The 25941-nt window shown below is 35.0% G+C and overlaps 3 protein-coding genes across 3 annotated transcripts in view; 2 read left to right on the forward strand and 1 right to left on the reverse strand.

Moving 5' to 3' along the window:
• The window catches only part of LOC146136114 (protein transport protein Sec31A-like), a 29681-nt gene extending 12161 nt beyond the window's left edge, over positions 1 to 17520 (reverse strand). Inside the window, exons 1-13 of the mRNA XM_083396160.1 lie at positions 17287 to 17520; positions 16240 to 16435; positions 15032 to 15166; positions 14670 to 14780; positions 14293 to 14415; positions 13992 to 14117; positions 12838 to 13011; positions 12377 to 12514; positions 12005 to 12094; positions 11771 to 11914; positions 11388 to 11462; positions 10256 to 10336; positions 9482 to 9626 (exon numbers count right to left, since the gene is read on the reverse strand). Of these exons, the coding sequence (XP_083252286.1) occupies positions 9482 to 9626; positions 10256 to 10336; positions 11388 to 11462; positions 11771 to 11914; positions 12005 to 12094; positions 12377 to 12514; positions 12838 to 13011; positions 13992 to 14117; positions 14293 to 14415; positions 14670 to 14780; positions 15032 to 15166; positions 16240 to 16435; positions 17287 to 17492 (1744 nt within the window). The 5' untranslated portion in view covers positions 17493 to 17520. The remainder of the gene's footprint in view (positions 1 to 9481; positions 9627 to 10255; positions 10337 to 11387; positions 11463 to 11770; positions 11915 to 12004; positions 12095 to 12376; positions 12515 to 12837; positions 13012 to 13991; positions 14118 to 14292; positions 14416 to 14669; positions 14781 to 15031; positions 15167 to 16239; positions 16436 to 17286) is intronic.
• LOC146136115 (uncharacterized) lies at positions 1946 to 7349 on the forward strand. Its single transcript, XM_083395580.1, has 8 exons — positions 1946 to 2665; positions 2973 to 3535; positions 3741 to 4093; positions 4306 to 4448; positions 4758 to 4914; positions 5546 to 5616; positions 6564 to 6690; positions 6756 to 7349. The coding sequence occupies exons 1-8, from the start codon at positions 1946 to 1948 to the stop codon at positions 7013 to 7015; spliced, it is 2394 nt and encodes a 797-aa protein (XP_083251706.1). The 3' UTR covers positions 7016 to 7349.
• Positions 17521 to 18366: 846 nt separating the features above from the next.
• On the forward strand, positions 18367 to 25940 carry LOC146136116 (uncharacterized). Its single transcript, XM_083396161.1, has 7 exons — positions 18367 to 18465; positions 19169 to 19387; positions 20345 to 20509; positions 23133 to 23258; positions 23708 to 23795; positions 24978 to 25179; positions 25847 to 25940. Exons 1-7 carry the CDS (start codon positions 18367 to 18369, stop codon positions 25938 to 25940), a joined length of 993 nt encoding a protein of 330 aa, XP_083252287.1.
• Position 25941: the final 1 nt, after the last annotated feature.

A 25941-nucleotide genomic window follows, 5' to 3' on the forward strand; every position in this document is an offset into this window, starting at 1 on the left:
GTGTTTCGACCCCAATCTCTACCTACTAACAATCTGCATCAGGGATAGCACACACATTTGCACAAAGTCCAACGCTTGACAGGCCATCGACTGTAGACATCTGGATGAACTCAAGTGCGCCAGCTTGAACGGATTAACTTAACCGAACGACAACCGATTCCAATACGAGAGATACTTAATAAAATTCGCTCGTATGATGTCACAAAGGTTAACACAAGTGTATGGCATGGATTACACACATTTACTACTAACAAAAACAGATGGAAGAGAAGTTTCATAAGAAACACTTGGCTTTGTGTGCATGTTCTTTCAATTCCAAAGGATGTTTTGTTTTGCCCGTGTTTGTAATATTGCAAAAATGTTCGCAGGTGAAATGTAGAAAACCTATTTTGCACATGGACAAAACCTTTGTTTTTAACAATAATATTCCACGGGAAAAACGAACGCAAACAGAACTTTCCCAGAGCCGAAAGCGGCCCTTGAATATAGCATAAGAAGTTCAAGAGACACCATAGTTTTATTAAATCCAGGATTATAGAAGATTAGAACAGCGATTTCCATCTTTATGTGAACTTGCAGTTCCTTATATGCAAAACACAACCCTAAGAGTTTGTAAGATCTTCATTACATAACGCAGCAAATCAAAGAACAACCAAATACGACAAGTACCGCCACACTTACCAAATATATCCGACAATGAATGGAATTAATTTTTTAAACAAAGTTTCTGGTTTTAATTGCAACCCTTCAAGCTATTACTTGAATCAGCAAACGACATCTACGAACTTCAACATTATGCGATGGGGACATTGCGTTGTATAACTTCTACACCTAGGATATGCGGTGGAGTGCAAACGGTGATATCGCAACACAGAGCTTACAAGCGCGTTAAGGCTCTAGTGTGGGGTTCATTTGGATTGTCCAGTCACTCTGGTGTGCACCCAGGTAGGGGCGGTCCAATCCAAGCTTGTCATATATTTCGAGATGCAGCAATTTAATTAGAGGCGCGCGTCGGCAGCCTGAGGAATATTGATTTGCGCTGAAAGCCTTAAGCTGGCGATATCGAGCGGAGTCGCGACAAGCTGTGGAAATAAGTGATGGCATCAGACCGGTGCGCGATACTTGCGCGAGTACAACGGTGTGAGAAAAAAACTTGTTAATAAGTGAGAGGCGTTTTACGTTAATTAGATGGTCCGGCTGAAATATAAGCTGGGCGAATATTGAGCAAAAGTTAGCACAAGGCTAGTGTTTTTTGATTTGTTCGATGTTTAGGGTCGTTTTGTCTTCGTGAGAAGTCAGGTGAGCATTTCAACTGTCAACAGAAAACTAACTTTGTTTTCGGGGTGTCAGATGATTTGCGCGAAGTAGCAAATGCGATAACCAATATATTGGTCAAAATGATCGCTCGTCCGAATCGCTACGCATTTTTTCGTTACTTGGCAATTGATTAAGTATGGGATGCCCAGCGTAATCGGGAATCTATCAACTTGACATAAAAATCGTCTGAATATTTCTGCTTTTTTTAACTCGTCTGTGCACTGTGAAAGGGTAAAAAAGACGGGTGTCAAAACCGCCGCGCACTGTGAAGGTTAAAAGTCGGGTGCCAAATAAATTTGTATATTGATTACCTTAAACTTATCGATTAAATAGGTCAGTTTAGGAATAGTTGGTTGATGTCGGTGTTCAGCGCTTTTAGGTTACAGGAAAAGGCAGATTTAGAGAAGCCGAACAGAGTTAGGTTTAGCAAACAAATTTCGTCATATTTAACGACAAACTAGTAATGCTTGATATACCGATTTATTATGAAATTATATAAAAAACACCTTTTCAATTTTTTATAGTGTTAAATTTAAAAATATTTTTTCAGTTTACTGACGTACCTCAATGATAACATTATTGGGATACGCACGTATTTATGTTAGGGGCTTCCCCTAACCAATTAAAAATGTCAAGCTTAAACAAGGGGGAAAAGCTGAAAGAAATTGATCAACTTATTCGTCGTTGCAAAAACAAAGAAGTTCACAAACTCTTGCTCCAGGAAAGGATGAAACTTCAGGGGAAACCCGGAAAAGATAAGGAGCAACAAATTATGGGACAACAACATAAAGAAAGCCCTAAGGAACCAAAAGAGAAACCGAGGCAACTTAACGAACATGGCAGAGACAGAGGGCAGAGAAATAATTTCGACTTGGATAAAAACTTTAAATCGACTCACAAAAAAGAAACATTGAGGGATAGACAACGCCACAAAAGTGAAGCCTCGGGTGATAAAAAAGAAAATTATAGACAAAGGACTTCCGCGAAAGATAAACAAAAAATTGAAACTGGGACTTCACATAAGGAAAAAGTGAAACAAGTTGAAACTTTAACAGGTGACGATGACAAATACAAACACAGCAAGGAGGTTTCGCACGAAGGTCGAAGACATCGCCGTCAAAACAAACACGAAGGACGAAAATCACATCAAATCAGTCCACAAAGAGTTAAAGACACTGACAAAAAACATAAAATTGAACAACATGATAAAATCAAGCAAAAGACAGAGAAAAGGGCGACAAGTCATGATGATATTCACAGACACGCACATCCATCTACAGTGGAAAAGAAATCCGCTACTCTAGATGCGAGAAAATCAAAAGAGCATGATAAACACAATTATAAAGAGGTTGGTTAAACAGAGTAATATTCTTATGTGGTTGACTTAAATAGAAGCGTGACTATCAAAGTTTAAATTTGCTAGCAGATACCAGAAGTTTCACGCTCTGACGCAAAGGAGGATAGCCCAATCAAAACAGATAATACAATAAAGCAAAAAGCTAGAAAAGAAAAAATTGCAAAGCATCATCAAAAAACTCATAAACTTAAAAAAGAAGATGAAAGGGTAGGTATAGTTTTATTGTTGTATTATGCAAACAAACATTTTAAAAAAACCTAATCGTAAACCTAATCAGAGTATACCAATATATTTTTAGAAAAACACTGAAGAACTGGAAGAATTAAAAATAAAACAAAGACCTTCATCAAAAGTGGTTACTAAAACACAAAACTCTAGGCCTAAAGTTGCAAATCAAAAAATGGTATCAACTGAACCCACACTGCGAGCTCATCAAGTTAAAGCAGCTGAAAAACAGGAAAAAAGTAAATCTAATAACGAAGTTGCAGATGAAGTTGGCTTGCTGCAAGCTTTGCCAACAAAGGTATTCACAGAGGAAGAGATTGCACAAATGTCAAGACCCCGTCGAACAATAATAAAACCTGGGTACCTTCAGCCACCGAATTACCCGGTTAAAACTAATACAGATAGTCAAACCATACCTCAAATATCGCCGCTTAACAAATCAACAATGTGGAAAGAAGTAGCAGTTTTAAAGACACCTGAAGTGAGCAGTAAAACGGAACCTGAGGCTGTTGCTCAACCTGCTATAGAGCTGATCAAACGGGGAGATTTCAATGCAAGCTCAGGTTCCAGCACAATTTCACAACGCTTAATGAAATTAAGAGAAAAAAAGGAAGAAAATAAATCAACGCTAGAAAGGTGAGTTCAGCTTTTTACACATCACTCAGGTTACACAAAATTTTTTTTTAAAAAAGGATTTAGGTAAAACAAATATTTAGCTGCTTCATAAATTATAAAGTATACTTGTATATGTTTGCCTTTGAATGTATGTGAGCTTAAATTTAGTTTTTTTTTTTTTTTTTTAAATCACAAACATTTGCAAATTTTAAGCAATTTTATACAGCCTTAAAAGTCCTGCGTCTGCCATAAAAAATGAAAAGAATGAACTGATGTCAAAATCAGAAAAGCGGAAGCACAAGTTGCTTAGGTGGCAGCAGAGTGCTCCGGCTACCCTCGAAGAAGGAAATACAAAATATTTGGAGATTGGAAACTCTGAAACTGAGACAAGTGACAAAAGATTTTATCCCAAGGAGCATTATAATCAAGTTGAGGCCAATACCAGAGAACCTCCAAATGAACTTGAATGTGACAATAGCAGGGTTGTGTTTAGAGTTGATCTTGACAACCTTCCCAAAAAAAGTCAAAAAACAAGGGGCCTTTCATCTTTTTTTAGGCAAAGAGTTATGAAAACAAAAAGTGCCGAAAACAGGTTAAAACTTTTATAATATGAATATTTTAATTTAATTTTAGGCCTTTTAAAATTAATTGTTAAGTCATTTTGCATTGAAACTACCAATTTATTAAAATAAATAAGTTGATTTTAACTTTTTGCATTCCAAGATTCCAAAACTGCATAGACAGTGGCATACAAACCAAACCATGGGAAGTAGCAGGATTATATCGCACAGAACAATCGCAAACAGCCCGCAACAGCTTCAATGTATCAACGCAAACCTTCCCAAAAGTCGAAACAACAGCATCCCAAACATACTTGCACATGAACAGTGTTGCAACCCAAAGTGTGCAGTACAAGTGTGATGCACAAACACAGGTGAAAACCCTTACAGGAATACTAAATAAGTAAAGTTAAATTCCAGTGTGATAATGGTATGCTTATGCAGATTAATATTGATACAAATAAAACACAGGTGTTTTTCAAATGCCAATGCAATGTTGCCCTATTAGGAGACAACAATTTAGAATATATAATGTTTATAAATTACATTTTCAGGTACAAAACTAATGTTCATTACTTTACCGCGTTATATTAGTTGAAAAGTGAACCAATTGTTTTTACATTATATTAATAATTTAATTTACACAAAAATTAATTTGTTATATATAAAAGTTAAACATTTAGACAATGTCTTCTGGGGTCACATCAGAAACGCAGACAGAAGATGAGGACAGTCCAGTTTGGGGCCGGGAGAACCGGTTGAGCCTTGACCGACTCGTTAGAACAAGAGGGAGAAGAAAAAGTAAAAAAAATATCAGCTCTGAAGATATCAACGGTTTAGGTAAGAATAATTACCATATGCAAGAACATATGGCCCAGCCCAATACTAAAATTGACAGTGAAACATGTCAGAATGCAATATACTAAAACTTGGGAGGGATGCAGGCTGTGCGGTTCTTATTGATTGTAAGCAGTATTTTAAATGTGTGCTGTTAGTCTTGATTACGTTTATCCTTAACAGATAAAACGATTTAATTAAACTGATTTATTGTGCAACTTTTGATCGCCAATATTTATTTATTTAATATTCTAGGCCTAACAGTAAACTACTCTATTTTCGGATATAACGTACTTAGAAAATGTAACAACTGGTATTCTAAGTACTATACAGTGCAAAGTTAAACCCAATAAGCAACTACATAAAGTTGTCAAAAGCTTTGTTGTTTTACTGCAATAGGATAAAATAATTAATTGGCTTGTCACCGCTATATTATGAAGGTTTCAGGTGTAAGAAAATAAGATTTTATACAGTTCATTCTTTTGTGTCCACATTTGGACAGATCTTTTCACTATTTGCTTTTTTACAACTTCTTTTGTATAAGACAAGGTATCTTAAAAACTGTAAAAATATATATATATATATATATATATAAATATTATGTAATATATGCGTGTACATCTTTACCCTGAAGGTAGACCAACTAAAGATGAAACACAGCCCAAAAGGAGTTCAACCCTTCCAAATACAAGCAGACAAAAAGAGGTATAGTTTATAGGGCACATGATCCGTTAGAAATCAGTGCATTTCTAAGCAAAAAGGTCTACGACAATCAGGGCATCCAATGGCAGAAAAGTCTAGACTTTTAGACCTTGAGGTCCTGGCAATGCACTGATTTGGACCTTTAGGTAAACTCCCGGCGAAGATAAATTAAAAATATTCATTAAAAGTTCAGAAAAGATAACAAAAATTGTGAGATAGGATTAATAACACTTGACCCACCTAAACCCTAACGCTAACCCGAATCCTAACCCAAATAATGTGCGTTATTTTAATAATTCTTTAAATGCTGGGAAAAAAAGCCCAAACTCGGATGGTTTCTCATTGAGGTATTGGGGCCTGAAGCGTTATAATTATTAAATTATCGCACATTATTTGGGTTAGGGCGCTGGTTAGCGTTTGGGTTTGGTTGGTTCAAGTATTGTTAAACTTAATCTTCTTATGCACATTTGTTAATGCAAATTAGTGCATTGTCCAAGACCTCAAAGTCTAAAAGTCGGACTTTTTGATCCTTTGAATGCACTGATTGTCGTAGACCTTTTAGCTTAGAACTGCACTGATTTCTGACGGATCGGGTGTATAGGGTTACTAAAAAAAGAGACAAATAAAGAGTTTGGAGCCAGTTTAAAGTGTTAATATTCAAGTCTAAAAAATGCTATCTTTTTTATATTCTTGGATACACTACTGTATGTACAGATCTGTAATGTAGCTTGATAATGAATTGTAAAGCCAAAAAGATTGAGTAGATCAACATCATTTAGAATTAGATGATACAAGCTCTTATTGAAATATCTTAATCAAAATTATGTCAAACTACTCAATATTTTTGGCGTTGAAATTTCATTATTAAGCTTTATAAGTGCTGTGATGTGTAGATAAAAAGAAAACATTGCACAGTAAACAAATACCAATAAGTCATATGCTTCTTGCAGAAACCAGAAACAAAACAATCAATAAAATCTTATAACTGGTCGCAAACAGACAAGTTTGTAAAGGTTATTGTATCCTACAGTGGAGCACACCTGGTTCCAGTGGACAGGATAAAACTATCAACAAATGGTAAGACAAACAACATTTAACGGCCAACACTTGGCAAACTATCTTACTATTTGTATCCTATTTAGGGATCAACCTCCGGTTAAAGATCAATTCGGAGGAAACAGCATCAACAAGTAATGCAAACAGTAACAACAACAGTAATACTGAGTATGGTGATTCAGGCCAAGCTGAGCTCTTTCTTCCAAGGTTACGCCATTTCGTGAGTGGACTTAGCTACACGGTTCAGTCAGACATGCTGACTGTCCTGCTTCGTAAGCAAAAAGTCGAAGATTGGGACTCGCTGGAGTTCAAAGGACAAACTAAATTGATTAACGAAACCATTTGAAATATGAAAACATAATTCTTGGAGGCAACAGTTAGAACATACATAAACTTTATTTTGCATGGCCTTTGATGCTTTTTTTATTGTTTTCTCTATGGGAACTTACAACTGGAGCGACTTCTTAACAAAAGTGACTCAAAGTATGGCTGTCATTTTTTTCTATTTTTAGGTGTACAAGGGTGGGGAATTGTTGGCGATTAGTGATTTGAAAAGACACCTGTGATTTTTTTAACAACATTAATTTTAAAACCATACAACAACACCTCCATAATGACTTCCAATAGAATATATGCTGATTTTCTCTTTTTTTTAATTACCATATTTTGACAACAAATTATTGTTGCATTTATGAGTTGGATGTTTCACATAGTTTTATTTAACTAAATATATATTTTTACTGTTTTATGTATTAGATGGTATTTTAAGCAATTCAACAAATATTGCAAGGTTTTCATTTTTGCAAACGAATTAAGATCAGAATCAGTATTAAGTTTGTTAAATCATTTAAGTAAATGTTTTAAAGTGTATATTTTCTTTCAAACATTTGACTATATATTTTTTTTTTTTAATTCATGTTCCATACTATTTTGTGTTAGCGTTTGTTGCTACAATCATATTATGTGTGCTGAATATTAGGTACACCAGAATTATCACCATTTTTGTGAAGTTTTGTAACATGAAGTTAGTTTATTGCATTAGGAATTATGATGCACAAGTTTGATTTGACTACTTACAATTTTAAAATAATGCCAAACAACTTGCTTGCAAATGGTTTAAAAAAAACATGATACTGCAAACTCCTTAAAAAATATTTCTAGCCTAATGAAACCTTTAGTGTACAAAAATTAAACTTCAATCCTTTGCAGTGTAAATCAATTTTCAACTTACCTAAATAAATTCAGACCACCACACAATACTAAAATCTAACAGAAATTGAAAGCACAAGATTGGCAAAAAGTAGAGAATTAGGCAGAACATTTTTGTGGAATAGAAAACTATGCAAAAGATTGCAGGTATTTATAAACATGCGGATTACGGTTCTATTCAATGCACTACCTTCACCAACTTTCCCAAGAGTGGAAAGTCTCCGACCCATCGAATCACGACTTTTAACTGGGAAAAAATCATTAAAAACCTTATTTCTTGAAGTGAAAGTTAAATTTGGGTTAACAAAAAATAAAAAGCAATTTTTTTTTATTAGTAAGGTTTGCCACTAAATAGGTTTTTAAGATAAACATAAGTGTTGCAGTTAGGAGTAAAATTTTACTTTTATGAGAATTTTATAATTTTATTTGACTATGTATATCTAAATAAAAAAAAAAAAAAAAAATACTGCTTTTATATATAAAGTGAAAATATTAAACCTTGTACCAATCATACCCACCACCACTACAAGTATTAAATTAAATACTAAAGCATGACACAACAAAAGCTGGTGAACAGATTAGTACACACAGTTATACATCAGATAGGTATGCATTTAAACAACTTGGTTCCAAGGTTAGATCTGTTTTTTTTTCAAACGTTTTCACCTGGCAGACCCCTTAGGCTTTCTTCTTGGTATAATTGAGGGCCTACTATATCTAACTGTAGAAAAACGACTTTTAAGCACAAATTAAAGAGCAGGATGTGTTTCACCAAAATAAATTTAACAATTAATGAGTTTAACATAAGTCGAGCAGGCACCTTACAACTACCCTTGGACATCTACTTTAAAAACCATTGGGTTAAGAGCAAATAGATACAAAGAGATAATTCAGTTGCTTGGCTATTTAGAGTGTATCCTTCGATGAACGCAAGCATGGTGGGGGTTTGGACAAACTGTCAATAAAGGAGGCTAAGTATACATACACAAGATAAAATAACCAGTATTTTAGGTTAAATACAGTATTTACCAGTTAATTTTAACTGGCAAGAAATGGTGTAGTACAGGTGATGTAAATTAATTACATCAGCAATAAGCGCGAAGCGCGATAAATTGCGAAATATAACTTAATTTCGATTGAGCAAACAAAATAAAACAATCCATTATGCTGGGGGCTTTTCATCACTATTGCATATGATGTTGCAACGTATTTGGTTACCTTTTGTTATCATGATTAAAAAACTGAATGTGGAAATTATTGTGTAACCAAAAAGTAATGTTGCGGATAGTGAAACACCTTCATCAGAAGGCCAAATAATGCAAAAAAATTTCAAATGGCATAACATTTTTAGAGCTACATATTCAGTTAATTAAGAAATTTTAAAACATGTTTTGTCTGTGTTTGTTTTTGCTATGATCGGAAGGCAGCCAACATTGTAAAAAAAAAGAAAGGCACTGGTCGTCTCTATTTGCTTTGCCATGTAATCAACCATTTCAACAGTATGTTTGTGAAACTAAGCAAAACAGTAAGGATTGAAATCGTGTAATGCAACGTACACAAAATTGTTATAGCAGTTACAAGGTAAGAAACACTTTATTCTTACCTCCACCAGACACTGGAATAACCATTGGTTTAGCTTCAACTTTTGGAGAAGTCTGTTGCTGACTTGATGCGATTTGATCAAAAACATCAGCGTCACTATTTGCACTTTCATTTGCCCCATTACTGCTGCTGGTGGCCGACTTATTCTGAAATGACAGTATTGTTTTAAAACATGCACTTGTGTAATCAAGCCTAATAATAAAAGTTGCCTATTACTGTATGTAAGTGAAGGGCTAATCAAAAATCAGTTCACCAACAAGGATATTACAAAGAGCTAGCAGTATCTAAAAAAACACAAACATGTGTTTTCTTAGATCACCATCATTCTTTTAAAAATAAAAAAGGTAGATTCAAGAGCAAAAGTACCTTGCAACACGTAGTGAGTACCCTGGGTGGATGACATTACTGCTTAAATTATTGGTTTAAACTTGAATGCGATATTTAGTAAGCAATATCATGCATGTCGATTGAGTATTTTTAACCATTATAATTCAAGCCCAAAAGGATGGATAACAAATTATGCAATTTAGGTCAAATTCGGATTTGTTTGATTACTTTAAATTTGTATGAAAAAGTAAATATAACACTGCTGTGGCATATAAATTTTGCAGTCAAATAAGTTTTTTTCAGGCTACTCGGTGGTGTGTTACAGTGCAACAGGGAAAAGCTTGGCTTAAGATTAATGAATATAAAAAAAATTAGCACACAATTTTGTAAAAGGTAAATAGGCAAAATTGCTGTGCGCACAAAAAAAACTTCTTGGGATGCATCTCACCTTTTCATCTAAAGAAACATCGCCTAATTTTGAAGTAAGTTCTCCATTCACAAGAGGTGTCGCTCCGAGTACAGAGTTAAACTGAAAACAAACAGAAACTGTAGAAGTCACTGACAAGTTTCCAAAGCCTGGCAAACCAAACAAATTACTGAACTAAATAAACCTCAAAAATGTCGCTGTACTGTACATTTAGAGGCAAGTTTTGTTGCACAACAATACTTTCTGCTGTTGCAAGTAACTATCAATTTACATCAAAGGAAAAGCAGAGTATTTAAAAGTTGTATAAGGTATCTAAGGTTGTAAATTGACATCCAAATCTTTTATGGTTTAAAACATTTAAATGTGTGAAAGATCATGGTAAAACAAGTGGCAATGTAAAAAAAAGCCTCCAGTTATATGTCATATTTTGGGATTAGCTAAAATGCTTTTACCGCAGTGGTTCTTAACCTTTTTTCAACTGTGCCCTCTTCGGTAATTGTCCTGTACACCCCCTAGGAAAAGCAATTCAGTACTTTTTAAATGACATATTAGTGAGACAACATAAAAATAGTAAAGTGTATCGTTGGTTGCGGAAAGCGCGAACATTTTTTTAGTTTATTTGGTTACATTGGCTAAACTGTAATTTGGGAGGCTTTTCGTATTAGGCACACAACAAATTGCTCGTGCTTGACACATTTAATTTTTTTTGAAAAATTTTTGCAGTTTCAATGTTAAAGTAGGGCAAAAAACAAGTTTGTACAGGTGTAGGAGTGGTGCCCAACACAATTCCACAACTTATAGCGCATGTTCATAACTTACTCAAGTGTCCAATACATGAGCACAACTTACAACTAGCATATTGTTCTGACTAAATACAGCCCAAATATATATAAAAAATTAGTAGCGAAGCACGCAAATTTTAAATCCATGAAATATTTCTTCATGCACTTAACTATACACATGTAATTATAATGTAAAAGTGTAGGACATCATAAAAACAGAATAAACGCCAAACAAAACCATTAAAATCACAACAAAAAGTTAAATTTTTAATTAGATCTTGGGCACACACTAAGAATTGCTTGGCATCCCCCGCGCCCCCCTAGTTTATGAACCACTGATTTACAGTATAACAGTTAAAAAGTTGACTTACCTTGGATTTGAGCTCTGGGGCACTATATCCAAGAAGACGTAAGTATTGTTGTCTTGGATCAGCTTCAAAGTTAACCTTCAAAAAACAAGATTGGAAGTGATTAAGCTAAAAGTTTGCTGTATTTACATTACCAAACAGATGCCAGCTAAATGTTTGGAACTAATTTTGTTTCACCTATTACCAGATCTAAATTGTAACATAACTTAAGAGAACAAAAAATATCATTTTTATGCTCGTAAATATGTGATCCAGTGGCTGCTAGCAAAAAAAAATTAATACAAAATTGACGCCAACAAGTTGAATGATTTCCAGATTTTGTCAAAAAGTACTACAGAATAGAATATTTTCTTCTGTTAGATTTACTAAAGACAGTAATTCAAAACCTTTAAAAAGCTCCACACATCTTCTTCGAATTCAGTTTTTGCAGCAGTTAGTCGCTTTTGGCAGTAAGCAGAACACTGGACATTATCCAAAAGTGCGGATCGTAGTTCTGCTGAACGCTCCAGCAAGTCAACTTCAGTTACAATCTTAAAAGAAAACATATTGTTACTTAGGTGACGAAACATAAAAAAAGGAAATAGATTTTATTTAACAATTTTGTTAGCTGTTTGGCCTACCTGACTAACAGTGACTGTCCTTCTGACATTTTGATTTTGCTGTGGATCCGATGAAACGTTATGTGCAAATGACACAAGTTTGCCTCCGAACTACAAATAAATAAACGATAAACATGCAAATCAGTACTGCCAGGTAAGTAAAAAATGTTTTGTTAAAGTTTTGGAATAAAAACTAGGAAAAAGTAAAACAAAATATGAATTTTTTTTTTCATATATCAAAAGCTGCAGAAACATACACATATGAAATAATATTATAATAAACCAAATTCGTCCTAATTTTATTACTACTAAATATAACTACATAAAAATAACATCTTGTTTTTTACACATATAAAAAAAGTATATAAATGGCCTTGATTACTTGCTACCTACCACAAAGGAAGCACCACATGGCTTCCGCATCCATTTAGGAGGTTTCTTAAGAGTTACAGCAACTTTTTTAGTTTGTGCAGTTGGTTTAGTTTGTGATTGCTGGGCTGGAAAGGTGCTGGTTCCAAACGCTTCATCAACCTAAAGAACATAGCACTTTTGAATGGGGTGTGACAAAACTTGAATTGAGATATAAAGTATGGGGGAATTTGTAAGGTAAATCAAGAAATTATGCAACGATGAAACACTATGATATGCAAGTATTGGTAAATTGTGATAAATTTAGTAAAATTGGTGTCTAAAATATTAGTTTAAGGACTTGCAACAGAATAGCCTTTCACTGTTTCCTTTATCTTATTTAAAAAATACCTCAAGCATGTATTTAGTAGACGCAAACTTTAAAAGCAGTTCTGTACAGGTTTCAGGGAAAAATATTATAAAAAAATTAAAGTTAAGTATCTTACCGCACTTCTTTGTCTGCCTTCACTAGGTCCATCTTCCACAGAAACCCCACCCCCCATTAATGAGTGGACAATTATCTTGCCATCAAATGATCCTGTCGAAACCACATTTGGATTCCGTGGGCACCACTGGACATCAAAACACCACTGGGTGTTTGTCTCGAGTTCATACACCACCTACAAAATAATAGAAAGTTTCTAAATTCTATTTGCATTACAAAACTATACATTGAACAGATTGTGGTTTGTTGCTGAGACTGGTTTAGTGATTGGTGTTGCTATAGGTAAGTAAGGGGGGGTAGAGGATGGCTGCCTAAGTCTCTTATATGTTACTTAAAGTATGAGTTTTGTGAAAGTAAAAAAAGTCTAATTACAAATCACTTTTACCTAACTTCAACAAATTATTGCTACTAAATTCTAAAAAATACAGCTGCTAATAATTTATTTTTATGCATTTATTCAACATAAATGAAGACTATAATTAACTGGTTAATGGATGGATTATGACAATTATTTTTCATGCAAGTTTCTTTTACTGAGGCGTATTGGACAATGGACTTTGGACACTCATACATTGGAAGAACAAATCAACAGTTAGATAAGCAGCAAACAAACCACATATCACAAATTTTTACAAGTGTGTTACCAATGTTATTTATGCAAACAATTACAGTTGTTTGCACTACAACTAACCCACAGATACAACAAATGGTGGTAAATTGTCTCTGGTACAACATCAAAAATATGGTAGTTGTTTATATATTTACAAATACTTTGTTGCATTTGTTATATTTTCAGTGTTTTTGCTTTTTTAACACAGATTTCCAAAATATTTTTTAGCGTGAAATTTTCATACATAAAACATGCAGACATAAAAATCCTTCTGCTAAATCCTAGTGTTAACTTAAATACATACATAAAGGCAACAAAGAGTTTTTTTTCCAATTAGATATTTTCATTTGAATATTATACACCAATTAAAAATATGCACTGATATTTTAAAGAGACCTTTTCAAAGAGATATTTTTAAGCGGCCTTGATGTAGCACTTAAAAACTAGCCTCTTAAAAGAGCTTGCAGAACCCAGTTTAAGAACCTGTTGCGCTTCTACGGTCACTGGTTTGATTTATTTCCATGTCGTAACATAATGCTACGTACCTCAGGTGGGGATGTGTTTGGGTTCCAGCAATAAACCTGGTTGTCTTTTCCACAAGAAAGAAGTAAATCAGGATCCCTTGGACACCATGACACTGACATTACTCCTTTTCTGTGTCTCTCAAGAACCTTAAAAAAAAATCAGTAATAATTTAGCCAAGTTTAAATAAACATGTTTTATGCAAAGGTATTTTTAAAGAGTTTTCTGAAGCAGGCCGTTGAGTTTTTTTGGGGGGGTTAGTCACTAGCTAAATAACCGAAACACTTAAAATTGGTCCACATATTTTACAAGCACCCTGCTTACCTTCATGGGAGAGGTAGCAAACCTGAGATCCCACAGTTGCACCACTGGCGAATTGTCATCCTCGGATGACAGCACAAGTTGAGTTGCCACATCTGGGTGCCAAGCCACATCACTGCATTGCATCTGAAAAAAACCCAGAATTTAATTATTGCACTGCCATGCTAAAATGATAAACAGGGATCAGTGATTTATTATCATAGTTTAATAATGCAGAAAACCTACTATTTTTGGAAACAGAAAACTAATACAAACATGTTTACTTACTAAAAGTGCAAAGTTGTTCAACATATGTTAGAAACGATGCAAATTAATCAAATTATTTCTTTCTTGTTTAACATAAAAGTAAATTAAATCACAAAGGTCTTAAATTCACTCACCCTTCCCGATGGATCCTGCACTTTGATGATTGGTTCATTTTTACGCAAGTCCCAAACAACACAGCAAGGACCTGATGTTATTGCACTGGTCGAGGCGAGAATGTGCTCCACCTGGCAATAATACAAAGGATAATTATATTTTGAATTTTAAAAACATAATACTAAAAATGTATTACAAATAATATAAGGAAGATTATGTCATACAAACAATAACATTGCAGGAAAACTTTAATGCCATAAAAAAAATTAACAAATCGACAATGCTTCACAGTAAACAACATAATGTATTGGGACAAGAAGGTATTTGGAAAAAGATAACTACTTCGTCACCTGATATTAAAAGCACAAGTTGCATGACAAACCTGTCTGTTCCAAGCAATAGAACTGATTGGGGCAATAGGTTGAGTTTTAGCACCAGGAGTCATTGGGTTACCAGGATTCTTCATATCCCAAATAAAAATCTCTCTCTCACCAGCACCAGATGCAAATAGGTTTTTCTGTAATAGAATAAATAACAAACTTATAAATAACAAACGAATAAATAACAAACGTAATAGAATAAATAACAAATTAAACTGAGACGCATTTTGGAAGAAAAATGCTTGCCAACTAATTAATAGTTACATTTATATATTGGGTTAACACAAGTTACTCACATATTTGGTTCTATAAAGTTACTGTTATTGATATAATTTTAAAAACGTATAGAAATGCTAAAGTCATTAAATGTATATTTACCATAACAAACTAAGATAAAAGTTGACAGTTGCCAACAACACCTTTGTAATTGTAAGGTTACAAAATTCCATATTTTGTAATGTAGATTTAGTTTAATTGATTTCATACAAAAAAATTAAAATGGTTTTCGTTGAAGACTTTGTTGAGTATTTTCCATTTTCTATTTAATTCTACATTAGCACCAATAGCAGTGGTTCTTATGTGCCGATTCCCGGTAAATTTTTGCCCATCTGTGAAAATTTCTTAAATAAAAAAAATATACAAAACAACTAGCATATTTCTTGTGCAGTTGGCAAACTATGTATTTTTGTTCAAAACTTTCATTTAATTTTATTTTCTGTTATGCTAAGTCTGCTTTGCGTCCATTTAGCCCGAAAGTGCAGTGAGTGGTTCATGACACTCTAATTTGTACAGTTTAGGCAAAAAACGATGCTAACTTACAAAGGATACAAATTTTAGATTTTTTGTATTCCTAGATTATTTATTTTTTAGGTTTGGGATGTTAAATCTGCTTGTAATGCAAAATGCTTATAAGAAGCTGTCCCCCAAGGGGCCTCCTGGTAAGCACACCAAATTGATGCACTATTGTACCAGAAAAACACAATCTCCGACTAGATCCTCTTTATATGGAAAACTGGCTTTGCATATCACTATACTTAATAGGGAGAACATTGGTTGCAAAAAAATTTAACGCCCATTTGAGCCTGAGACTTCACAAGCCCTAGTAAACTCCTTTTCTTCCTGATGGTAGCATTTATAATTACACTATCTGTCTATACTACATCTATTAATCTTTAACTATAATGCGACAAACACATCATAGCGAACCAACCTGGAAAGGATTGAAGTCCAAAGCACCAACTGGTCCGTTGTGCTTAGAAGTTGAAAGAACAAGACAATCTTCTTCATTGTTCAAAATTTTATCTGGGTTGTATATCTCAATTCCACCTTTATCTGTTCCACAAACTATTAAACCACTTGTGTGTGGACTATCTGGATATCCACTGCCCCAGACAACCTTCTGGAACCTGGGTAAATTAGATAAATCATTTAATGTCACAATAATATCCAAACTTATTAAGACAAAACTTCCGGAGAGCAATAAAACTAAATTTTGGAGATACTTTTTTCAGTGCTATTAAATCAGTAGTTCATGCTTGAAATATTACATCCAAAGCTGATAAAACCAATTTGGCAATCATATTCAAAACAGCTCCTCTGGTAATTGTAGTTCTTAGCCAAAGGTTTTGATTGTGTTTTTTGATTAATATTACTATGCCTTGTAGCAACTGCTAAACATTGGCAATCATATTTCTGTATGTCTGTTTGACTTTGCAGCAATTCGCCATACATAAAGAATGCACCAGATTTTTCCAAAAGTTTAATAGGCCGGCTGCACTGTTGAAACTTTAATGCACCCAGACACCCAGGTTTTTTTGCCATTCACAGAGATCTTGTCAAGATCTGCCATATTTTCAGAGTGAATGACATGCATAGCAGCCAGTTTGTATTCTGTGGGAGGTGCACACCAAAGTTACTTTTAAAAACAATTTATGTGCACCTGAATTTTAGCAAGGTTGAATTGTGCCCAGTGGGTTGTCAAATTTGTGCACCTCTTAAAATTTGGCGGTCGGCACCCGAGATCCTATTGAAAAGTGACTTGTCATGCAAGCTGGTATGACTATTGCAACAAAAAAACTTTAATAATAATTTAACTTGAGGTTAAATTACAAAAAGCAGGGATCTAATATGAATACTTTCCAGAAACCTCCTGAACATGAAGTTTGCCAAGGGTTTAAAACTCACCGAAAAAAACTATAAAATAATATGGATTTGAGTAAAAAATAAGACAGGACGTCAACAGTAATGATTTTTTTACCTGTTGGATGTCTCCACGTGGCCAACACATTTTGTAGCAGTCCCAGAATCTGTCATATCAATTTCATACAGTTCTAATTTGGAGTTAGAGCTAAATGTTGCATCAAGCTGCTGTGCTGCAGTTCCAGCCGCAATGTAGATAGGGTGGTTTTCGGCTGGACTCCATGCATAGTTTGCAGTCACTTTTACTTCTTTGATTTTCACCATGTTTATTATTTTACCTAGGTTTGATTAAATGAATCTGTATTGGAAATACATTCCAGTTATTTTACAAAAAAATAACCTAGGATAATCTTTCAAGTCGCTCTTACAGGTATACGAAACAAAGCAGTTTAAATTTTCATCTCACGACCCTGCAAAACTTAAATTTCATACCGGTGATATCTTCAGCCCAGGGGCTTCGGGCCTTTGGCTACAACACAATATGATGCATTTTGGCGCTGGTCTAGAGTCCTACCACAACGCACATTATTTGCGTAAGGGTGCTGGTTAAGAGTTTGGGTTGGAGAGGGTTCTGGAATATTAGTATTAAATAATGAATATAATAATACTTGATACACCCATACGCAAACGCTAACCCGCACCTTAAACTATCACTATACGGAAGAATTAAATCGTTTAAAAAAATACCAGAAACTGGAAGTAAGAACATATGATAAACCTTTCACGATGTACTAGCTTGTTCTGGCAGCAACCCGCATCATTTACAAAGGCGTCAAATGTTTACACTTATTTCAACAAGCATATAAACAAAATTAAAAGTAATTCGCAATGTCTATTATGGACATACGTTAAAATCAAAACACACGCCGGGTTTTTTAAACAGGACGTGGCATTCGCTGTATGACGTCATTCGGATGGACGTAAACACAAACACCACCTTGTGACAATATAAACGCTATAGAAACGTAACAATGGAAAAAGAATATTGTGTTGTTTGGTTTAAAGTAGGCTAAAATCATTCAGGTAAAAGTTCTTGCTTTGTCACATGGATAAGCAGGTCTAAAATAAAACCTTTTGAGTTGACCGGGAAGCAAAAATCTTGCTTCGGTTGATGCGGAAAGGTGAGTAACGAAGAAAGATGGGGAAGGTTCAAGTTGATGCCGCAATCTTTGGCGGCTCCAGTGTCAAAAAGGTTCCACTTCGTCACAAAATTGACATGTTTGGTTCCTATGTACTGGTAAGTTGTACAAATAATTATTTTAGGATCATTGTAATAGCTCGCACAGCTTATAAACAAGAAGCAATGGCCCTGGTCTACAATCCATCCCCTTTTTTTGTAACGAAACTAGTTTTCAAAATTACAATTTCAAAGTAGAAATAAATATTATTGAATAAATAAAAATACTTGAAATCCCCAAACCCAAAGTATAACGCGCTCCCTAACCCAAATACTGTTAGCAATATAACCTCCGGACAAAATGTGGTAGGATTCTAGACGACCACCAAAGTAATTCTTATAATAATTTTAATTTAGGAAAAAACAATGTGTAAAATAACTGCCAAAAACGCCACCCAGACGAATTGTAAAATAAATAAGTAAAGTATCATAAACCGTTTAATCCAAAAGGTATCCTATTTTTTAAAAACCTTTTTAAAAATTTAAAACGCAAAAGCAAGATTTGAGCCATTGTTAAACAATATCTGCCTCCAAAGCTCAATGACTTGAAACTTGAAAGTAGGCTAATTAAAAGAGTATAGCGGTAAAGACCTGCCTAAAAGATTTAAAAAAATTATCACAGAATAGAATTAACAAAAAAAATATTACTTCAAATATATACTTGATTACTATAGTGTACTCATTCAGTAGGGTCATTAGGCCCTTACGGACATCAAATAGGCTTATATTACCTTTACCTAAACACTCTGACGCTTTATTTCAGCTGCTCTTGATCTGGATCGTCATTGTGATTAACACTGAGCTTTCCATCAGTCAATACGTCGCCAACATACCAAAGGAGATGATGTTACATGGGCCCGTAGTTATTAACTATTCGTTGCCGGATACAGAAAAACGGATGATTTGTAATCCTCTCTTTGAAAAATTCATCAAAGACGACGCTTTGCTGACGGATGATTTTAAAGGAGATGTGTTGACCAAGGTGTAAATCATAGGGATGTATGATTTAAGAATTAACATCTCTAAAATATATATTTAATTCGGTTGGCTATGTTACACAGAAGCTGCGTTTTTCTTTTTCTTTTTTAGAGATGACGTCACAAAATCACATAAGAAAGTTACGTTATAAAGACGTAACAATCAGATAAGAACAAAGTACCGGTACGGTACCTTTATTTTGGTAAAGTTATAGGTTGGAGGGCACTTGAACCCACTTTTTGGTCGCCGTGTGATTTGTTTGGGTCACCCACTAGAAGTTTACGTGGTTATATTTATAACGATTGGTTTTCAGCAGGATTTCTTTAATTTTTTTAGGAAATTGCCAGCGAAAAAGGTATTTTTGTTCAGATTAATTAAATTTTGATTTAATAATGCTATTTTCTTATTTGTGTTTTGTTCAGTTTACGCTTACAAAACGTTCAGTTAAGAAGATTTGGCCGCCAAAGCTTCGCTGATGTAGGCTACTTACGCATAATATTTGGATCGCAGCGAAAAAAATGGTTGAAACACTCTTTAATGTTGCCAAAACTTTAATTTTCTAGAGTGCGATAGGACGCATGACACCTTTGGCTTGAACGATTGTATCAAAATGGGCTAAGACGTATTTGAAACATAACCACGGTTTGGCGAATTTTTTTTGCATTTACGTATAGTTGATATAGGCAAAACATACAATTTGGAAGAACATAATTTGGGAGGTTATGGCCAGGTGTCCCCTGCCCTGGTTCCTTTGCCCTTCACGGGTTTTATCCTAGCTATACGACTCTGATTTCCTGATTAACTCTTCAGAGATACATTTTTTTCTTTTAATTTTACACTATAAAAAGTTTTCGTATTTTACTTGTAAAAATAACGAGTGATTGAGCACAAAATAACTATTTTTCCCTGTCAATGGTTTCTATTGTTCTCTAAATCTAATAAACCACTTCATAAAATGCAGGCGCGATCAGACGAGTTTCTGGCATTACCCGAAGTCGCTGATGCACTGGAAAACTTCGCCAACAAGACGTCAAACATGACAGCCATCGGGATTCTACCCAACCAAGTCTGTGAGCTCATTCCTCCCAATCTAATGCCCGGCGTCGGTTGCATGAAGTTCACTGACGTAAGTTTATGTGTTTAACTGGATTTTTTTTATTTTAACAAAAACAGGTTTAAAAGCTTTTTCCTGAATATCTGATATTCGGAAAGGTTTAGAGTTAGACTTTTGAGATGACATTTTTTGGTCTTTTTGCGATTGTTTGGGATAATAAGTTGGCAAATGTAGGCTTAGATTAAAATCTAGAGCAGCCGCTCGAAAAATATTGGTGGCAACGAAACATGGGCGCGAAAGAAAAAAAAATGAGTCGCGCAATGACGCGAACCCGTACTTTTAGTTGGGCATATTTATCGCGTGAATTTATAAACAATACGTCTCAAAATGTGAACATTAGGCCAATTTAAATTTGATTAAAACTGAGCCAGTATTATATGTTTTTATTACGCCGAATTAGGGGTCGCATGAGTTTTCGAAGTCTGAGAAGGTGGTCGCGTACGAGCGAAAAGGTTGGGAACCACTAGCCTACAGTATTTTTTGTGTCATTTCTACTAAACACCCTTTAGGTAGCGATTTGAACTGGTTTATAAAAACAAAAGCTCCGGAAGCCTCATTCTAAATCAGGGGCGGGCAACTTCTCCAGTCGGCGGGCCTGATATGAGAAACAGAAGTACTTGGCGGGCCGGATTCCTGATCGATATATTAATTGTACTGCCAAGGCCTACATGTTTCGTCGCATAATGGCGGCTAATGTTCTACTCTTTAAACATGGCAACACTTTCATTGTCCTGTAAACAACTGATTTTTTTATTGCTGACTGGAAAAAGTACTTCGGCATCCAATCGTTGTTAAACTATTCGTTTATCGGCAAAATCATAGGAATAATATTGATGTTAACTATAAATCTAAATTTGGAACACACAAGCAGAAAAATCAATCATACCATGGTATTAACAATAACGACATAAAACGACATAATAAAGCCAAACACGCAATAATATCTACGACAGAATAATAACTACATCGTCTAAATAAGGCACCAATCTGTCGAAATAAGTCCTAAATTCTTTGGAATAGGGCCTCTATGATCAAAATCACGCCTGAAACTGTGGGGAGAAGGTATGGGATGATGGGGGCCATGGAATTGGCCGCTTTTTTTTAATTTTGGGCGCCCTGGTTTGAAGCTCCTGTTTTGGCACCTGATTTTCTGGCCCTGTTTGGGGTTATTGGTGGCTGGTGGGTAATGAGTGGGGTTAGGGTTGAAGTTATTAGTGGAGTAAGTGATGTACGTGAGGTTGGGGTTAGGTAAAATGTTTTATAGGCCTGATTCTGGTCATTTAGGTCTTATTCCGACGGGTTTATGACTTATTCCGATTTGGACGGTTATACGACTATTTGATATTAGTCCTATTTTGGTCTTATTCCGTACCGGTACTGTGTTATAGTTTTATTTCCGAAATGTGTGATGTTGAAGTTGTTCTTATTTCGATGTTATGGCTGGAGTTCTCTAATTTAACCCAAAACAAAAACTAAAGAATAACAAACAATCACTGTTATTTGACGTAGTAAGAAGGTAATTGGGGATTGCGTTAGACTGTGACCGCGGGCCACATTATCATGTAAAACTGGAAGCTGTCTGCGGGACGCTCAAAATCCTATCGCGGGCCGCATCCGGCCCGCGGGCCGCATGTTGCCCGCCCCTGATCTAAATCATCAAAACGATCCAGAGAATTGAAAAGGTTGGGAACATTTGGCATAACACTTTTCTGTTTTTTCGTCGATCAAAAAATCGTTATTCAATAGTATTGTACAGGGTTAATTGAGCTATAAAAGCTACAAATGTTTAATTTTTTACCGTAAGAGCCATAATTTGGCTTCCATGCGTTAAACGAGATCGTAGGTTGACCGTGACTTTGATTTGCAGAAGTGTCTGAGTAAAACATAATAAATCGACCAAATAACGGTTGGTTTTTCTGAGTATGATTGCCACATATGCACTGTTTTGGCAAATTGTTTTAATATAAAAAGTTTAAATATTTCGTTTGTGCTAAGACAGGCTTTATCTGCGATCGATCAGAGATGCTGCCATTAAAAGAGCCACATCTGGTTCGTGTGACATGATTTGACTTAAGTCTTTTCAGCATTAAATGAATTGACTTGACTTACATCTTGTGGTCAAATTTGGGTTAAAATAAAGTGTTTTTATTAAACATTTTGATTATAAAACTGGGTCTTTTAATTCTAATTTTTGCAGATAAAACGATTTGCTTGCTATATACTGCGGTACATTGATTTTTAATTGAGTTTATTGTTTAATAATATGACAATTCACTAATTTGATAGTCAAACGTTTAATTGTTCTGACAGAGACTTGACTTGGAATTAACTTGCTAAAAATTATGACTTAAAATCTTAAATTGTTATTTATTCAAAAAGGCCTGACCTGTACTGAAGTTGTTTTACAAATGACTTGACTTCGGTAATTCAAAATGACCTGTTTGCAACACTGCATAGGTTATATATATATACCTCACATAGTACCTTGAATTTTCTCAAAGTAAGGTGTCATGTTTATTAGAGTAGTGTATTATTACATAAAATTGTATACATATAATATATATGTTTGAGTTGATAAAATGCAAAGCAGACTAGACTTAGTGCATTTAATAAACTGCGTACTACATTTTTTTAGATCGAGAAAGAATGTCTTAAAGGGGAATGCGGGGATGGAATCAACTTTTGCTGGTGGAATCAGATGGGTCTTTTCTACTACCTACTGGTTGGATCTTTCATCACCTTTATACCCGCTTCCGCCATGGTAATATTACGGCCAATATAAATCGTCGCATGCATTCTAAGTATGCACGTAAAACTGTTTAAAAACAATTTAAAATTCTGTGGACAAATATTTTTTAGTTTTTAATTTGAGAATAATGTAAGTGCACAAAAGGCAAATTTTACTGTGCAATTTTGTCGGATGTGGTTGCGCAATCGTACAGTTGCGCATCTTAGTGGAAACACTGATCAAGGATTTTGTTTTTTGCGAATCGATAACATCTATTTAAGGTAGGCTTTGCCTTGAAGGTTACGTCTCTCAATTGTCACTAAAAGTTGGTGGCAAGGTAAAATAAAGGTTAGTGAAAGTGGGATGCGACCTAGAAAAGGTTGGAAAGTCCTAGCTTAAAGGGAGTTTCTCGTCTTAGTGACATCATTCATACTGTAACCACATTGGTTTAATATAATTTCAATTCTTGTATACTGCGCCAGGTTGTGGTGATGATGTACGACCCCCCTCCCATCGGCATGCGAATCTTCGCCAAACCCATCTACTGTGCCATCTTCTTCTTTCTGACAAGTACGTTTAATACCAAACCGAAAATTCGGTAGCGTTTTTTTTTTCGTTTTCCAAAATATTGACCGTATTGGAAATCATATCTCAAATTCTTTAGAATATTCCTAATCTAAACTGATTTTGCGTTGGTTTACCAGTATATAACAATATATTGCCTTTATCGAAAAGCGGTTGTTATTATGAGACCTATTGGTTGTCTTCATTTGTTGATTTGTGACCAGGCACCAGGCATGTTAGACGCCAACATACCGAAGCCCAACTAATAAGTAAATTGCTTAAGAAACACGCTTGCCAATTAACTAGAACAACAATAAACTAGCGCATTAAACATGGTAAAAACTCACCACGAAAATATAAAAAAAATAGCTAGAACAAAAAAGCAACTGCCGACATTTTTAGCGAGTGTATTTTTGTCTGGGTAAGTGTTAATTGGCAGAAACTCGCCCGCCTGTTGAGTGCAGGTTTCAACTCAGTATAAATTCTGCAAACACTCGATTTTTAACCCGCTAAACAAGAATTCTACAATTCCCCTTTCTTGTGAAACTATAGGTTTTTTTAGTTGGATGTAATAAGAATATCAAAGTCCGTATAGAATTATTGGCTTTGCTATTTCTTCTACGTATAGGGCCATTAAATTGCATCTTATAAGATATACTTTGTTGATTGATGAACTGATAACGGTAAGTCCCTCTGAAGGTGCACTGTTCTAACGTAAAACTTACGTTTAATACCTTTTAAATTGGAAACGTATCTAGCACGAGTTGAATATTTGCAAATGTTTGTTAAATTGAGCAATTTTATTATTTACAGAACGTGTAAGATTTAATCCTAATTGTTTTTTGTAAACTTAGTCTTTATAAATGTCAAACTGGACGTATTGGAGATGGGCATAAGGCAGTGACTTTACTCTAAACATTTAATCTTACTTCTAAATGCGTCGCCGGTATGTCGAAGAATGCAAGCTTGTCGAATGGCGTTTTAGTTTTAAAGGGAGAATACGCTTTGGTGTAATAAAACCAAGCAACAAAATTATCAAGATCAAAATGTCACACTGCCTAAAAGGGCAATAAAACCCGACTAAAAGTAGTAGATTCTTAACGATACAAATATACTATTGCGCGAACGAATTATTGGATTTAAAAAAAAATGAACTATTCTAAATCGGCTGCTTGTGACAATTCGCAGCATTCCTGGGTATCGGCGATCTGGTGATCATCGGACTGGGGGCGACCAAGTATCTGGACCAGGAAGCATTGAGAAGGGACTACGCGGGTTACTCGTACGGACCGAGTACCGGCTACTGGTGCGTCCACATCGTCACGGAGTCCTGTGCCATCTTCGGACTAGTGTACTTCTACATTCACTTCTTCACTCCAAGCTACCCGAGGTCGGATCAACACTTGGTTTTTACTTAAGGGACTGTTTTTTATCCACTTTACTTAGGTCCTATACTCCTATAAAGGTAAATGACCTGACTTGGCTATAAACCAGTGTTTCTCTTAACTTGTGGGCCGACACCCAAAATTGAGTAGCTGTTTTGATTGGTTTGATCGCCGACTGCAATAGTTTTTTATTCAGTGAAGTTCAGTAAACCTAATTCGGTTTTCTGAAGGTAAGCAGGGGGCACAAATCGTTGAGAGCCAATCTAAGTGTCAACATTCATGAAACCTGGGAATGACTCTTATGGTAGATATGCGGTTTCACAAGTTTAATTCATTGTGTAATCAGTAGCTACTGATCTAACTGGAGGACATGTTTTCGAATGTTAAGGATTACAAAACTGGACTCATGTAGCATCAGAGTATTGTCACTCAACTATTGTCCTAGCTAGAACAAACACAAGGCTACAAGAATAAAGGCAGCCATGTTTAAGTTACCCGCCAGGCGTTTTAACATAACTAAACCCATTATCTACCAATAATATTAAAATACTCTAATGCTGATTTTACTTTTCTAATGGACAAATTGTTTACCACTTATCGAAGCATCCACCTGTTAGCAAAGCGCATTCGGTATAAATTAGTCACTGTACGTTAACCCTGGTTCCCGTACAGGCATCCACCACGCTTGCAAATTCGCCGAAACTTCTTCAATCGGCAAATGAAAAATCTTCAGACGAAGTACAACATTGATGAAAGCACCGCCTAAC

Source organism: Ascidiella aspersa, chromosome 8, assembly GCF_963924565.1.
Source record: "Ascidiella aspersa chromosome 8, kaAscAspe10.2, whole genome shotgun sequence".
In the NCBI taxonomy this organism is placed as follows: domain Eukaryota; kingdom Metazoa; phylum Chordata; class Ascidiacea; order Phlebobranchia; family Ascidiidae; genus Ascidiella; species Ascidiella aspersa.

Bases quoted from the DNA above. Each gene is read 5' to 3' on its own strand.
- LOC146136115 (XM_083395580.1), top strand. From the start codon at position 1,946: ATGTCAAGCTTAAACAAGGGGGAAAAGCTGAAAGAAATTGATCAACTT. The intron at 3,536-3,740 runs GTGAGTTCAGCT...AATTTTATACAG, and splicing joins AATAAATCAACGCTAGAAAG to CCTTAAAAGTCCTGCGTCTG. The intron at 4,094-4,305 runs GTGCCGAAAACA...TATATCGCACAG, and splicing joins AAGAGTTATGAAAACAAAAA to AACAATCGCAAACAGCCCGC.
- LOC146136116 (XM_083396161.1), top strand. From the start codon at position 18,367: ATGGGGAAGGTTCAAGTTGATGCCGCAATCTTTGGCGGCTCCAGTGTC. The intron at 23,796-24,977 runs GTACGTTTAATA...GACAATTCGCAG, and splicing joins CATCTTCTTCTTTCTGACAA to CATTCCTGGGTATCGGCGAT. The intron at 25,180-25,846 runs GTCGGATCAACA...GTTCCCGTACAG, and splicing joins TTCACTCCAAGCTACCCGAG to GCATCCACCACGCTTGCAAA.